At 41.0% G+C, this 18,021-nt stretch overlaps 1 protein-coding gene across 3 annotated transcripts in view; it reads left to right on the forward strand.

The window, feature by feature from the left end:
- The window catches only part of DNAH7 (dynein axonemal heavy chain 7), a 262,909-nt gene that overhangs the window by 224,632 nt on the left and 20,256 nt on the right, over window positions 1-18,021 (forward strand). For all 3 annotated transcript variants that reach the window (XM_069983597.1, XM_069983598.1, XM_069983599.1), the window contains 3 exons: window positions 6,135-6,227; window positions 9,101-9,277; window positions 12,064-12,225. In XM_069983597.1, the coding sequence (XP_069839698.1) occupies window positions 6,135-6,227; window positions 9,101-9,277; window positions 12,064-12,225 (432 nt within the window). The remainder of the gene's footprint in view (window positions 1-6,134; window positions 6,228-9,100; window positions 9,278-12,063; window positions 12,226-18,021) is intronic.

The raw sequence follows: 18,021 nt of genomic DNA on the forward strand, positions 1-18,021 counted from the left end.
GCTTCGCTGTTGATTTGTTCGATTCATTCTATCCCCCAGTGGTATGTCACCGCCCTCAATAAATCTTTACTTGTAATTTGTATATAGTGTAGCATGCTGTTGGTCACAATACATAAGGGCATCGCTATCAACCCTTTACCATCCTGGAATACAGATTGGTGTCAGTTCTGGAGCTTAAAGCACACATGTTATGAAGTGCACTGACCCGATCGGCGTTAAATCCATGCTGCTGCTAGAAGCAGGGCCATCTTAACCATTGGGCATGGTAGGCGGCTGCCCGGGGGCCCATGCGTCCTAGGGGGCCCCTGCCCTGTGTCATATTCCCTGGCCCTTTAACTGGGAGTGCTCCTGATCAGCGCTGGTAGATAGGGGCTGTGCACAGCTCGCTCTTGTGGTCGGAAGCTGCATTCTGCTTCCGGTCACTAGAGGTCTCTCTCACCCCCTGCATTCCCGTGCGGAGCAGGAGAGTGACGTCACCAGCAGAGCCCTGAGAGGAAGGAGAAGCTGGAGGCCTGAAGCACAAAGCCTGAGTGAGTATGTGCTGATACCAGAGGGGGGAGGCTAGCTGGCAGGGAAGGTGTTAATCATGGGAGTGCTCTCTGCAGGGATGCAGACAGGGCCGTGGGTGAACTGGTAAACAGGGAGGGGGAGGGATCGGGGGTGTAACTCCTCTGAGTGTATATATATCTCCATTCAGTGTATACAGCAATGTATTATATACTTATCCTCCTCCTGAGTGTGTATATATATCTCCATTCAGTGTATACAGCAGTGTATTATATACTTATCCTCCTCCTGAGTGTATATATATCTCCATTCAGTGTATACAGCAGTGTATTATATACTTATCCTCCTCCTGAGTGTATATATATCTCCATTCAGTGTATACAGCAGTGTATTATATACTTATCCTCCTCCTGAGTGTGTATATATATCTCCATTCAGTGTATACAGCAATGTATTATATACTTATCCTCCTCCTGAGTGTGTATATATATCTCCATTCAGTGTATACAGCAATGTATTATATACTTATCCTCCTCCTGAGTGTGTGTATATATCTCCATTCAGTGTATACAGCAGTGTATTATATACTTATCCTTCACCTATCACTCCATTGTTGTCTCCCTGTATGTATACTGTATAATACAATATACAGGGAAACAACATGGTTCAAATATAGAGAAGGGCAAAACAACATGGTTCATATATAATAGTCATGTTGTTGCCCCTCTGTATATATGAGACATGTTGTTTTGCCCTTCTCTATATATAAGCCATGTTGTTTCCCTGTATATTGTATTATACAGTATACATACAGGGAGACAACATGGTTCTCATATATAATAGTCATGTTGTTGCCCCTCTGTATATATAACACATGTTGTTTTGCCCTTCTCTATATATAAGCCGTGTTGTTTCCCTGTATACTGTATAATACAGTATACACAGACTCCCTGTATTATACAGTATACAGGGAGACAACATGGCGTATATGCAGACGGACAGCAACATGTCTCATATATAGAGAGGGGCACCAATATATATTAATTAGGCTTTTACCCACCACCTGTATACCCCACATATACCTGTACCCCCCATATATATATATTTGTACACATATATCACTATTATAGGCTATATAACCACCTACCTACTGCTCCACCCTTATACCTGTATCTATATGGTAGATAAATAGGTGGTAAGGTATATTGCCTGTAATAGTGATATACTGTATGTGTGCAACATATATGACAATCACTATTATAGGCAATATACAGTGGTGCCTTGGATTACGAGCATAATTCGTTCCAGGACCGTGCTTGTAATCCAAATCACTCTTAAACCAAAGCAAATTTTCCCATAAGAAATTATAGAAATGCAGACAATTGGTTCCACACCCAAAAAATAAAGATTTATTATTCTGAATAACATGTAAAACAGATGAAACAAACATATTGTGATATTATAAGTTACTGTACAGTAATGGAGCGGATGGGAAACACAAGGGCGGACAGAGACTGCAGGGAGCAGGAATGAGCAGGACAGATGGGGGCACATACATGCAGCACTCTCTGTCCGGGGAGAGAGGGGTTACAGCTATGGAGAGATTACCCCCACAGTCCTGTCCCCTGATGTAGGCCCCAGCCTGAAGTGGATCTGCTATGATTTGGCAGGTGAGACTTCCTGGGTCAGAGTACAGAGCTGTAGACCCCGCTATTCAGACCATGTCCCTCCTCCACCCGCCCTCCCACCCAATACAGGGAGCTCTTAAACCAAAACAATGCTCTTAAACCAAGTCACAGTTTTGAAAAAGGGGCCCATAATGCTGTTAAGACGGCCCTGGCTAGAAGTTTGGGTATTCTCTGGTTTGCTGTGTACACTAACTGTCAAACGTATTTCATGTTATACGAAACTGTAGTAAAAACATTGATAAAGAAAAAAAAATCTGCTGAAGGGTGCGTTCACACGTACAGGATCTGCAGCAGATTTGATCTGAAGCTTGTGGTCTGATTAGACACTGGGTCTTGACACAGGAGGGCATAAACATGCTGCCCTATGGAAAAAAGGCTTTCAAAGGCTACTTTTAGGTATTTTACCCCTTTGTGTAAGAATGTTGACTGCTGGACTTGCCTTGGGCACATTTTAACCAATTGACAGACTTTGAAAGGTGTCATATCATTCAAAAGAGAGAAGCAGGACGGCTGTTTTGATAAACTGCCTTTCAAGGCCGTTATGACCAAGCTGTTAGGAGATGTTGAGAGCCTTAGTAACATGAGGACACGCACACATGGCAAACGCCCAAGACAGATCAACTTCCATACTTTCTTTATCCACTATCTAGATATAAGAGTGACACCCCTGTAACACCCCTGTCTCTGCCTGGATCATAATAAAATCTGGTGTCACAAAGTCCATTTTGTGTTTTCCATTGACAGCTAGTCACTATTGCCTTTGTTTACAGGGATGTAAACAAGAAACTTGAACTGCTAGGTACTGAAACTGCATGATCGTTATCAATGAATTCAGGTTATGTTTTGGATGGGTTGGATTTGAGGATGAAGGCTTTTTGGTGGGTGCTTTAACCTCGCCTTTCCTGTGGAGTCACAAACTGCCTCGGCTGCTGGTGTGATGATCTGAGGAGCCATCCCATACAACAGTCAGTCACCCCTAGTAGTGCAGCAAAGGTCAATAACAGCTCATTAAAGGCACAGAACATCCTGTGGCCACATGTTACCTTCCAAGGCAGGACTTCCAACTGGCATTTTTCAGCAGAATGTTGCTGGTTTCCAAGGAATTGCAGTACCCCCTTGGCCTGTCCAGTTACCAGATTTATTGCCATTGAAGCATTTATGGCAATCCAACTTCGGCAACCTACAAGTGTTCAGAGCCCAGCAGTCAGCTGCAATATCTGTAGTCAAATGTGCTAGAGCTTGCCCAATAGAGTACTAGGGCCTAATTTTTTTTCCATAAATCAACATAACATTCTCCAATATACGTTTACTCTTTAATTGTCATCACTTATGGTGCGTTTACACGAAACGATAATTGGCCCGATTGTACGATTAACGATGTCGGAACAGCAATTTTTTTTTCATAACGATCAGCGTTTAGACGGTACGATATATCGTACGGAAAATTCGTTTTGCGATCGCTTAAGCCTATCTCACACATTGGTTAATTTGATTTGATTTAACAATGTTTCCTACCATATTTTCGTTGTGGGAAGCGCACAGTATGCGCAGTATGCAATATTTCTGCAGTATTCTATGTAGGCATTCATGTGGAGATGGAGCTGTAACTACAGATGATCAAACAGTGCTGCAGTTCAGGTTCATATTAACCCAAACCATCGCCTTTTGACTCCCGCTGCCTTCCTGTTCTGTGGGGAAGGTGGAAAGAGCCAAAGTACCGCCTGGAGAACAGGAATACAGACTATTACCTGGGCTGTATCCCTGTTTTCCAGGCGGTACTCGGGCTGTCTCCACCTTCCCCATGGAGCGGGAAGGCAGCGGGAGTTAAATGCCGATGGTTTGGGTTCTTACAAACCTGAACCTGGCCCCTGTTCGATCATCTCTGGCAGCATGTGATGTAGAAACCTCTTTGCCTGTTAATCACCTCTGTGGATAGTGATCAGAGGCAGCATGGTTTTATAATTTCAGGAAATGCCCACTTGGCATTGACAGATTAGATCTCTATGCTGTATGTAGAAGCTTTGAAGAATTTGCTGCCACTGACTCTAAGTTACTCAAAAGTGTGGGTGAGATTGCCATCAGAGGATGTGACCTAGTTGGGCATCAACCAGGGTACTGCTGTGACACCACTTAGCGTGAGTAATAAACAGCGCAGAAAGAACAAGGTAAAGATTGCCTTCGTTGGCTTCCTTACATACATGTCAGTCACATACTACACTAACTAATGCTAACAGGGGCGGATTAACTTTACCATAGGCCCCGGGCTGTTCACCAAGCCTGGGCCCCCCCACCCCACTGTAACTATGGCAGCACTAGCCTGGTGTTCATAGTACAGGACAGATAATGTCATGATGTCCTGATTTGTGCAAAATTGCCATTAAAAAACAGTGATTTTTTGCAAATCATGGCGGAAGTGTAGCCAGGAGACAGTACACCACTGAAAGTATAAGTCTTTTTGGGTGGTCATGGGCCCCCCAGGAGCTCAGGGCCCGGGCTGCCGCCCGAAACGCCCCTATTATACTCCACTACTGAATGCTAGCTGTTCTTTTGTAAATGTTTCTGCTGTTGAGATGCAGTTCTTGGGCTGTTGTGAATAGTATTACTGTGGCTAGAGTGCCAGGCTATGTTCACACATAGTATTTTCGTTAGTCTTTTGGTGAGTCTTAGAGAAACTATACTGTTCTCGGGTGCAAGTCAAATAGTGTAAGAAAAAATAGTCAACTGTGTTGCCTGTTGAAGATGTATTTAGGTCCAGTATTAAGTATTTACACCAAAAATCATTTTTAGTTTTTTTCTTTCTTTCTGCCTCTGGATGCTGTCATGTGTCATTATCTACCAGTTGTGAAGGTATGTTTAACACAGTATATAAAAATGCCTGCTGTATGTGGCTGTGAATATGTAAAAACACTGAACACATGTAGAAGATTCGTTGCAGCTTTCCGCCTACATTTTTATATCTTGTTCTACATTTTAAAACATTATGAGGGGGATTTACTAATGCAAACTGAATATTTTTCTCCTCTTGAGCACTGGAGCTTGGCATATGGCAGGTATGCAGTATCTACTATTCCTGTACACAGTTTGGGCAGCACTTTTTCGACTCCTTCATGATCGGAGTTTGGTCCCCAAAAATAAGGCGGTTTGAAATTTGTATATCAGTCTAAATAATTTGCTAATTTAATTGGTGCTACAAAAAAAATAAATAAATAAATAAAGACGGGGGAAATTATTCAGCACTTGCAAATGCAGTCAAAATGGTAGTCTATTAAAACATCCACCTTGGGGATGTCTTTGATCTCTGGCCACCACTGATTTAAAGATGGTAAGGACTGTGTACAGACTGCTTTGGAGCGGCATCAAAATGTGTTCTAGGAAATTTTACAATATTCTTAGTAAAGGAGAATCTCATTTAAAATCATGGTCTGACCTGTGCAATGTAGGATTCCCAGAAGAATGTACTGGTGTTGATCTATTAATTCAATACTGAACTGATTCCCTACATAAAGGAAACGTGAAAACATTTCAAAGGGGTTGAAGCATTCTATGGAACTGTTGTCATTGCTTTGGATAGGTGTCATTTTCTGTTATTAGAAAATAAATGTTTGCTTTATTTTGATTGTTTTGATTGTTTTTTTATTTCATTTTATTTGCTTTATTTTTCTTTTATCTAAATATGGAAAGAATACTACAGTATACATTTATGTACTGTACCTATAAAAGCACAGTAATCCTTTTAAGAGGGCTGATAATCCTAATGTGCTAATTGTACGGTTTTCTATTTTACGTACCCTTCCTTCTGTCTGTGGAATAAATGTTTCTTTCAAGAATTATTTGCAAAAGACAAATTGGCGTTTTCTATTATGTTGGCTTTAACATTTTGTAGCTGTTATGAAATGTGACAAATTAAATAAAGTCAACCTACTGTGTCTGCGCTTGCAGGAACCACACCATGAGGCTTTTCCTTCTGAATGGCAAGAAAAAGTGGGTCAGTTCCAAAGGATGCTCATCATCCGATGCCTAAGGCCTGACAAAGTAAGTATGGTAGCAATTTGAAAGTCTTATCATACACGGCTTTTATGACTTAGTGCCTTGAAATGAGATAAACAACCAACATCGCATATTGAATGTAATGGAGCATGACGGAAAGCTATAACGGCAAACATGCTACACTTGTTTTCCTTTCCTTATTATTAGAATATATTAGTTTAAGCTCAGCAAAGCTCACAAGTCAGAGCATGAATTTAATACATGGGGGTGTTTGTTTTCTTACAGGAGCAATAATCATTTACAGCGGACATTTCAGAAACAAGATTATCATTATATTTTCTTTATACATAGTGCAGTGTACCTAGGCAAGAAAAAATTGCTTCTTTCTGATATAATAGGATCCCATAGAAGCCCAATTTTTATTGCTGTGTTTTAATCACTTAGGATTTTTATTGTTAGGATTATAGATGAGCACGCTTAGGCTGGGTTTACACTACGTATATTTCAGTCAAAACCAGGAGTGGATTAAAAACACAGGAAGGATCTGTTCACACAATGTTGAAATTGAGTGGATGGCCGTCATTTGATGGCAAATATTTGCTGGTATTTTAAAACAACGGCTGTCGTATAATAAATTATGTAATGGCAGTTATTAGCTGTTATATGGCGGCCATCCACTCAATTTCAACATTGTGTGAACAGATCCTTTCTGTGTTTTTATTCCACTCCTGGTTTTAGTTGCAATATGAGGACCACAATACTGACTGAAATATACGTAGTGTGAACATAGCCCCCAAGTACGTTGGGGTTTGTCCAAACCCGAACTCTCTGCATTTAATTACTAGTGGCTGAAGAAGTTGTATGCAGCCATAGGCCATGTTCACACAACATATGCTTTGTATAAATCACGTCCGTTGTTGCAATTATTGCAGTCTGTCTTAGTAAAGTTCTATTTTTGCCTGTTGTGGCACATACAGTATAACAACTGCAATTCTTTCTTAAAAAAAAAATCCATTCCAGTCCAGGCCACACTTACATAATAACGTTGTGTGAAACGGCACATCTCCAAATTTATGACGGTGCAATTTTGATCAATTTGTCACACAGAAAAGACAATTGTACAGTGAAAGACATAATGTAGACACAAATGCATTTAGAACTACTTTGATGAATTCCTCCTTTAGTCTTTGGACATGTCTGGTGCTATTGGAGTTGATGGTGGTATCCAACCTTATAAGATCTCCTTTTTATTCTCATCCCAGTATTAAGAAAACATCAGTAAGGGAACATATGGTAGGTGAGGGCAAGCAGAAAGTACTTGGGCACTTGGCTCCACCTCCTTAACACTGGGCTGAGAACAAGCAGATTTTATAGATCCCCATTACCTGACATTGGCTAACAGAGTGTAATTCGTCGGAGTTTGCTGAAGGGTAATAGAGCAGCCTGTGCTATTTATTTGAACTGGATTTAGTAAAAAAAATATGCTTCACGGCAATACTTCTCGAACTGTGAGGCAGGCCCTAGCGGTTAGTGAGGCACAGCTGGGGAGGCAGTTTTCACAATAGTGACTATGATCTGTACAGTCCTTTTGCTGTTTGCAACAATCTCCATTTTAGCAACATTATTAAGTTATTTAGTACTTGCTTTATTTTTTTTCCACCGTCCTTTCACTGTCTTTACAACTAAATTAAAAAAAGAACTAACAGCCATCATTGTAATGACAGGCGCCCAAAAAGTAAAATGACGGACATCTTTTGGTACTTTGTCATTTTGAGAAAAAAAAGGACAGAAAACATGTCATGTGAACATAGCCTTAGCCTAAGGGCCCTATTCCACAGTAACGATAATCGGCCGGATCGGCCCCATTTGGCCCAATTCGGCCGATTATCGTTCGGTGAAATAGAGAGAACAATCAGCCGATGATCGTGTCATCAGCTGATCGTTCATTTAGGGCCAGACCTAAAATCATCGTTCCCCCACCGTGCATCGCTATGGTTGAATAGCAGGCGACCGACGATTTGAGAAGAAGAAGCAGCATCATACATTACCTGGTTGCAGGGCTTCTTCTTGGCGCTGTCTTCATCCCCGGGTCCCGTGCGCTCTATCTTCTGAATGGCCGGTCAGCTGACGGAGCGCTCAGCCAATCACAGGTCGGGACCGCCGCGGCCTGTGATTGGCTGAGTGTGGCCTGTCAGCTGACTGGCCATTTAGAAGATAGAGCGCGGGGGACCCGGGGAGGAGACGGAGCGGAGGACAAGCTTTGCAGCCAGGTAATGTATGATGCTGCAAGGGCTGCAAGGACATCGGTAAACGATGTCCTTGCAGCCCTCGCTCAAGATCATCGGGCCGTGGAATAGGCCCAGTAAACGAGCGGCGATCTAGCAGATCGCTGCTCGTTTACATCGTTGATCGGGCCCTCCTCGGCCCGTGAAATAGGACCCTTAGGCTATGTTACACTACATATAGCAACGTCCGTTGCATAGCAATGTTATACTGCCGGGCAGCGTTCGGCACATTCCTGCAATACCGCTGTATAGGCTACAGGAACATTATGTTTTTTTTGTAATTGAATTGCAGGCACTGTTGGTTGTTCCCGCAATTCAATATACAATGGACTACAATATGAAGTACAGCCGCTGGCCGGTAAAATAACGAAGTGGGAACACAGTGGGCGGCATTGCACTGAATTAAATGCAATTTAGCTGCTGCAGAAAAGTTTATTTTCTAAAAACAACATAGTGGGAACATAGCCTTACAGTGCCCCATTATGTTGCAGTCACACTGCAAGCATGTGATGCTTTATTATCTATAGGATTTGATATCATGATTGTTTATGAAATGCTAGTTATACAAATAATTCTGATTTAGTCATTTTGTTAAATGTGTCTTGAAAAAATAACAAATATTTCTCTATCCAGGTAATTCCAATGATTCAAGAATTTGTAACAGAAAATTTGGGACGTCAGTTTATTGAACCCCCTCCATTTGATCTGTCGAAAGCATTTGCTGACAGCCACTGCTGTGCTCCGCTAATATTTATCTTGTCTCCTGGCGCAGATCCAATGGCTGCATTATTGAAATTTGCTGATGATCAGGTAGTCACACAAGTATTTTTTTTTAACAAGAGCACCTGCATCATTAATATTGCGCAATCTTCTATGCTATATTTATGAAACATTTGCCAAAATGTTTGACCTGGTTTTCTCATGTCCAACAGTTTTCACAATGTCATCAAAATCTATACATTTTAATATAAATGTAATTAAAGAAAATGCAACCATAATGTAAATTTACCATTAAGGGGTTATCTCTTTAGAAAAACTGTTTCAATATACCTTATTATGAAACGTTAAGTTAACAGGGGAGGAGAGATCTGTGGTGACCAGTTCTAAAGATCATCTCTTCTTCTGGAGGACCCTTCCTGTCCTCACTTAGGCCTAGATTTACCAAGCTGTCTGAAACCGCTACAGCACAGGTCTCAAACTGGGGCCCTCCAGCTGTTGCAAAACAGCCAAGGCGGGTAGGTGTGGCAGGGATTGCAGTGACTAGGGTTAGGGTCAGAACTGTTCACATTTTTAGACTAATCAAATTAAGAAATGTATCCAGCTACCCAGTGTTTTTAAGGTTTACATAGTTTTTTCTTTTCAAAAACAGATCCAACTTTTCTTTCCTTTCTTGTGGAGGTAAACATTTTAGTAGAGTGTTTCTTCAGATACCATATTGGGTTATTAAATAATTTTGATTCCAAGACAGAGAAAACTACGGGGGTAGTGACCTTTTGACCCCATAGACGTTTCATTTCATTTCCCAACATTTAATTTTAATGTACAGAAAACGCTGTTAACCAACTTCTTATGTCAAACATTTTGCTTTTTATATGGAAAATGGAAATGGATTTTGCAGTATGTTGTACAGCAGTATATGTTTTACCATCCGTTTTTTGCATCTTTTTTTTTTCCTTTATAACATATACTCCCCCCTCCCCCCTTTTTAATTGTGTGTAAAAAACTTCAACCCTCTCCCCCACTACATTCCCACCTTTTAAATCGCTTGGGGAAGATAAATAAAATTAATTAAAAAAATTAATAAATAACCTGCACTAAAATGCACTTCTCCCACTCTCCACTTCTCTTCACTTCTGAGCCATCTGAGTACCCTAAGGGCCACTTTACACGGAGAAAAATCAGTGGAATTCTGTGGCTAATTGCAGATTTTGCTCCGTATAAACTGGCCCTAACATGCTAAAAACTGTGCTTAAACACCTGTGGGGTGTACCATACCACCGTCTCCCACTCGTGTACCAGACCAGTGTCCCCTCATGTACCATACCACAGTCTCCCCCTCATGTACTAGAGCAACGTCTCCCCCTCGTGTACTAGACCAGTGTCCCCCTAAAGGGTGGGTCAGACTGCTGAGGTTTGGGGATGAGGCTGGTAAGGTAGGGGATCAAGGCTGAGGTCACAGGGGGCAGGTTTGGAGAACTACTGAGGCCCAGGGGTCGACGGAGGGGAGAGCAAGCAGGTTTGTGTGTCAGGAGGCACAGAGGGCGCATCTCTCATGAGTTCCGGATCAAAAGCACTCATAATTGCAGGGTGAGGTCAGGATGAGGTACACTCACCACTCTGCACTGTGAGGTCCTGGGAGGGGGTTACTGTGCAGCCAGTGAGTTTGGGGGGGGAAGGAAAGCTGTGACAGTCACCGGGGGGGAAGGGAATGCAGATGGACAGAGGGGCACAAGCGGTGGGGGCTGCGGTGGCCAGCAGCACCGTGGAGGTAACAGGGATGGGAGGAATGCTTGGTGGCGCGTCGCTGAGTGTCCGGGTACGGGCATCACTGCTGAGGTGGGGTATGCGTTGGGCTCTCAACTAATCTTGAATTCCTGCCAATTTCCTGATGTGCATCAGGAAAGCGCCCTTGATTCTGGCGAACCCATAGAATTCTAAGGGGTTGTCTGAGCCAGAATTCTGGAATTCTGGGAACGGAGCCTTAGGCTGTCTTCACACTGCCTTAAAGTCTTGGAGAAAAACCCAAAACCGCCATGGTGTTTTTTTTATTGCAAAAACACCAGCGGCCAGATGTTAGCTGGCGGTCAATGGAAGTTAAGGATATAACTTACACACAGCGTGTTTATTTATTTTTTTTTTTTGGTATGGCGTTTTTCTCTCCTCTCTGGTGTTTTTGAGGCTCTTTGGCAGTTTTTCCAAAAAAACATCCTGAGGGTGTAGTATTTTTTTGCATTTTTTTAGTACCATAGACTTTAATGGGATTGTTTTGTTTGTTTCAAAAACACCATTGTTGTGCATATGGCGTTTCTCTTTTCTAACTTTGTGTCACCTTTTGTGGTCCAGCAGCTAGGTGATGGCAGAGGGGAAAAAAAAAGTTCAGTGCACAAAAACGCCTAAACCACAAAAGAGATCATTCACACATAGTTAAAAAACACCAGAAAAAATGCAATGCAAGTTTTTTTTTTCACGTATTGGCCGTTTTTCTGACTTTTTTTGCACCCTTATGTGGCATGACTGTCTTTTTTTTTATGACTACTATGACTGTCTATGACTACTATTTTTTCAAAGTTTTTACAAATGATTGCAAAGTGTATTGACCATGATGTGTCATGAAAAGCCGCGTGAACATGTCCTAATTTTATTGTAAGACTCCATTTACACGTACAGGATTTGCAGCATCAAATCTGCCATTGTACCTAAAATACCCATGTTACTTAATGACTGGACACATCTGCAAATCTGCAACATCAAATCTGCAGATCCTGTACGTGTTACTGGACCCTAAAAATACTTGTTTTTCACTTGTTTTCATTACACTTATGTTAATTCATATATGTATGATACTATTTCTAAACATACCTGCTCTCTGCCCTTAGGGTTTTGGTGGCTCAAAGCTAAGTTCCTTGTCTCTTGGACAAGGGCAAGGACCAATAGCTCTTCGTATGACAGAGAAAGCTATAAAAGAAGGCAGTTGGGTAGTTCTTCAAAACTGTCACCTGGCTACCTCATGGATGTCAATGTTGGAAAAAGTTTGTGAGGTAATTTCAAACTAATCATTTTAGTAAACGGTTTAAAGGCTATTTGTATTTTTGCAACCATGTTTGCTAGCAATTTTTCTTCTTTTCCAATTAATGATAAACGATTGCAAATTAGCGCTTTTGGGAACCACCTGAAATCATTTACCTTAATACACAGAACGATCACAATCACAATAATTTGTAAATGCTAGTTTACATGCGAACAATGTGTACTTACACCAAAAGATTTGTGTGCAATTAGGGAATAATAAGCAATGATTTTATAGTCAGCTCAAAAAATGCGATTAATGACATACAAACTAATTTTCATTAGTTGTTTGATCATTGCCTGCATACAATTGGAAAGATTATTGCTTCAATTCAAACAGTATAACGTGATTGAGTATATACTAGTAGTATACTATACACGTCGCTGTATTCATACGGCTATCAGTATGCAGCTATATTGATGCGTAGTGGGGATACCCGTAATTCCCCGTGTTTAACAAAATGAAGTAATATGTAAGCATCCAGCGCTACTAAGTAGAACTCATAAAAGATATGTTACTCACAGTAAACTTCTATAGAAATGTTGTTCTTAGTGATAAAATATTCCTGTCCTCCAGGTCTAGGTTCCAATAAGAAGATGTAATCCACGTTCTAGGTTCCTATGTTACGGAGTGTAGCAAGGACCAAAAGTTCCCCCAACGCGTTTCAGCGTTCCGTACGCCTTCCTCAGGGATGGTGAATTGCTCCTCTCTTACTCCTTTTACGTACATGGAACAACCCTGTAGTCTTCCTATTGGTTCCCGTCCGGATTGTGAGCCAATCAAAAGTTGCTATTCCCTCCACAGTACACAATAATTAGCTGTGCTCCGTTTGTGTTAATGCTGTGGTTTACACTGCTGCAGTTCCGTTACAGTTGCAGCTTTTACTAATACTTGGCTATGTAGAACTTTCATGGCGCTATTTCCCTCCGTAGTGCATATTAAAATGTGGATTCGCTATCTTCTTGTGCCGCTGTAGTTCTGTTTCAATTGCAGTTACTCAAAACATTTTTAGTTTGACGTATGGAGTTAATTTTCATGGCGCTATTTTTTATATAGGTGGATTCTAGCCACCATAGATAGATAGATATATATGCTTTAATGAATGATCCTTTGCGGCGCTACATGTGTCTCTCCTGCTGAATTGGCCCCATAGAGACCTTTTGCTTTCATGGTGACCGTTTAATATGGGAGGCATTACTCTTTTTCCCCAGTGATTGCACCAATTTCAGATGCCATGATTAAGAGCCAGGCTAGGCTCGAAATGCGTCGGCTGTCTTTTTAATGAATTTCTGAAATAAAATTTGACTGATTTTATGGGAGCTGAAGGAATCCAGTCTTTTCTTCTTTATATTAAAAATAGTGCCATGAAAATTAACTCCATACGTCAAACTAAAAATGTTTTCAGTAACTGCAATTGAAACGGAACTACAGCGGCACAAGAAGATAGCAAATCCACATTTTAATATGCACTACGGAGGGAAATAGCGCCATGAAAGTTCTACATAGCCAAAAGTATTAGTAAAAGCTGCAACTGTAACGGAACTGCAGCAGTGTAAACCACAGCAGTAACACAAACGGAGCACGGCTAATTATTGTGTACTGTGGAGGGAATAGCAACTTTTGATTGGCTCACAATCCGGACGGGAACCAATGTACGTAAAAGGAGTAAGAGAGGAGCAATTCACCATCCCTAAGGAAGGCGTACGGAACGCTGAAATGCGTTGGAGAAACTTTTGGTCCTTGCTACACTCTGTAACATACTTTGTGACGTCACACTGAACTTTCACCGAAACACCCTTAGCTGGTTGAAGTTGCGCTGCCGGCCGGAGCGCACTCCCAGCGTGTATTACATCTTCTTATTGGAACCTAGAACGTGGATTACATCTTCTTATTGGAACCTAGACCTGGAGGACAGGAATATTTCATCACTAAGAACAACATTTCTATAGAAGTTTACCGTGAGTAACATATCTTTTATTCTACTTAGTAGCGCTGGATGCTTACATATTTTTTCATTTTGTCAAACAGTATAACGATTTTTCGCACAATAATCTTCCCATATAATAGGGCCCTTAGACCTATTTTAACTTTTGACATATCTGTGAGATAAAAAGCACATTATTGGTGCTTTCACCAGAGTTGTAAATAATGCACATTATTTTTGCGGCAACAGTAAATTTGCACCAAATCTTTACTAGAATTGTTGCTTCAGAATTTAAATCCAGAAAATGTAAATCAAACTTTAAGAAATGTGTCCAAAATTCAATTATGACTTATGCTGTAGATCTGTAGCATTTTTGTAATAAAATCTAGTACATTTTACAAAAGTACACTTTTTTAAAAAAAAATTATATATGTGAAGGGGTATTCCTGCCCCAGGCTAAAAATTAACATAGTACCAGGCTCCTTACAAAGTAGAAAAAAAGGATACCTACCCAAAACTGGTCTCTTGCTGCTCCCCTGCAGGTCCTGCTTGGCTCCATTGGTGCCCTGGTCTTCTCTTTTCTTCTTGCTTCCAAGTTAAGTGCTTAGTAGCAAGACTTACCAGCTCAGCCAATCACTGGCTAGGATGGGACAAAGCTGTGGCTAGTGATTGGCTGAGCAGAAAGAAGAGAGAAGATAGGGAGGCCTGACAGAGCAAAAGGGGAGCAGGAGGGGACTGGAGTTAGGTAAGCATGTTTTTTTTTTATCTTTCGTAAAGCCCTAGCACAATATAATTTTTTAGCCTAGGGCAGGTATAGCCCTGTACACTATTTCTCTGCAGTGAAAGAGTTAATGATGTCTCACCTTATTTCACACATCTATGTCCTTGAAAACATTCTCATTGATTGGTTTTGAAATAGCTAGTTTTGTGTGAGTCAGGTCTGATAACATCTAAGCCACATCCGAGGTGAATGGGATTTTCATTTTTAATGTGTATTCAGAGTAAGCCAAGAAATGGAAAATATATTTATAAAGTCAATTGCATCCATTCTAAAGTAGAGGTATCATTATCTGTAGATTAAAGGTTTTGGACCTGAGTATGTGTTCCCTTAAACAGTTTTGATAGCAAAATAATTTCCAGAGTATGAGGAGTTTGTATACATCCAAATAGAAAATAACATACATGTCATATGTATGTTTATAACTATAACGTCTTTAACTTGGACGTACACCTTTCAATGGTATGTCATAGCAAAAAAACATCTTTTGAAGCTTGCCATAAAAATGAAATAACAACATTGAAATACTGGATTTTTCTCAAATTAATATCAGTCAAACCCTTTTTTTTTTTTTTACTTATAACAATTTTGTTAAAGTCAGATGAGACCTTAGGCTTAGAGAGCACATGCTGACATGATACAGCACCTGCAAAGCAAGTTTGTAATTGTATGCAAGTGTAACTTCTGAGTATGAGAAAGGTGCACACAAAACAGCCAGGAGTCCAGCGAAAATTTTTATCAAAGTATTGTATTGCCCCCCAAAATTTACGCAGATCTCCAATATACACTTATTACATGAAATGCTTATAAAGTGTTTTTTTTCCCTGCACTAACTCTTTTTTAAGTGGTGCAAGGGGAAATTCCCACTCAATAACAACTATAATGGGAAAGGTAAATTCGGATGTATACTATATATATATATATATATATATATATATATATATATATATATATATATATATATACACACTCACACACACACACACACACACACACACACACAGCGCTGTTACTGATTGATTAACAGAAGGAGCCCCCTCTACTGTCTTACCACCTAGATCCCACAGTCTCTGTTAACGCTAACGTGTAGGGGGTTAAACAGCTGAGATCACAGTTAGCTGGAATAATAAGAAGTTTAGCAGAATAAGCCCAGTAGGAGTGTCCTGTGAGGACTTTGACCCCTGCTGTCTTGATCAAGTTGGCAAGTCATTATTAAATTAAAGTCAACATTTCAAAATATTTAATAGGATTACACATTTTAATATTGTATAAAAATATAATATACATTATACATCATTGTTTTCTGTATGATAATTAGAGATGAGCAAACTGAACTTCCGAGATTCCAAGATTTATTCCGAACTTTGCAAAAACTTTTTAAAGGTTTGTATGTTGATTCCTCCAAAATGGCAGCCGCACATAGTACATTGCATTACAGCAAAAGTGTGGGTGCAAGGGGTTATCCATAATTCCCTGCAGCCAGGCAATGGGCTGCAAGACGCCCCCCCCCCCCCCTCCACGACATCACAATTTATTCTTTACTATATATATATATATATATATTGTAGCAAGTCAGCTCCTATGCAGTGAACTTTCACTGTACCTACTGTGCTTGTGAGGTTAAATGGGCCACTGCGGGATGTTACCTGCTCCTGTGAGGTGGCTTCTATGTCCTGGTGTCGGACTTGACGTTGGTGCAGAGGATATTTCTTGTCCCATTCTTCCTCTCTGGGGAAAGAGGAATGTGGCAACACTCCCACAGGTACTGTGGGAGGTAGTCCCTTTTTACTTGCCTCCTGTTTGCAAACAATGTACAGCGATTTAGGATGTTCCTTAAAAAGTTATACCCTTTCACCTTGTCAAACTCCTGTACAATTTACTTGCTCCCTGGAGGACATGCTACACCCAGGTGTGGATACTCCATATGTCTTCTGACGTACAATGCCTGTTGTTTCCTGCCCTGGTACTATCTTCCATGAGACAAATGTGGATTGGGGATATGATGCTCGAGAACTTGTAGATCTGCCTCTAAGGGTTGTTTCAGAGGGCTAAGGCCAGCATAGCTGGTCAGTGGTGGAAAGGGCCATGGCGGCGTATCCTCCTTTTACTCAGGCCACCTTATGAAGACTTATGTACGTTAGGGCTTTTCTTCCTCTTCAGGCCACCCCGTGAGGATGGCCAAACTCTGGGTAAACACCTTGCTCATGTGCACCTGTGACACACTGCCAACCGGACACCATACTTTAAAGCGACTCTGTACCCACAATCTGACCCCCAAACCACTTGTACCTTCAGATAGCTGCTTTTAATCCAAGATATGTCCTGGGGTCCGTTCGGCAGGGGATGCAGTTATTGTGCTAAAAAACAACTTTTAAACTTGCAGCCCCGTGCACAACGGGGGTATCTGTGCCCTAGCCTTTGCACAACCCCTCCGTCCCTCCTCCCCACCCTCTTCATCATTGAGAATGCCACTGGAACATTTTCTCCTGTCTTAACATTGCACAAGTGCCTTAATGATCCAGCCCATGTTCAGTATTCAGTAATAGGTGCTAATCTGCCTGAAGCATTCCTAATGATGAGGAGGGTGGGGAGGAGGGACAGAGAGGTTGTGCCAGCCTAATGCGTACACAATCTAAGCCCCGGCCGTTGGGCACGGGGCTGCCAGTTTAAAAGTTATTTTTTAGGACAATAACTGCATCACCTGCCGAACGGACCCCAGGACAAATCTTGTATTAAAAGCAGCTATCCGAAGGTACAAGCGGTTTTGGGGGGGACAGATTGTGGGTACAGAGTCGCTTTAATTATGACTTTCCTTCAGGGGCAGTAACACAGAAACAGAGACAAAAAAGTGGGAGATGAAACGCTCCAAATAGCTGGGACATAAAAATTTATATTTTTTTTTTCTGCAAAAAAGCTGGCTGAAACAATAATGTAATCACTTTTTTCTGTATCTCTTGACCCAAATAAATTTCAGAAATGTATATATGTACCTAGTGATTCTTCATTTCTTTGTGAATAAAATAAGATCTCATACAGCTATGTCAGTGAGAAAGATTATAAATTCT

This window comes from Dendropsophus ebraccatus, chromosome 9 (genome assembly GCF_027789765.1).
Source record: "Dendropsophus ebraccatus isolate aDenEbr1 chromosome 9, aDenEbr1.pat, whole genome shotgun sequence".
Classification (NCBI taxonomy): domain Eukaryota; kingdom Metazoa; phylum Chordata; class Amphibia; order Anura; family Hylidae; genus Dendropsophus; species Dendropsophus ebraccatus.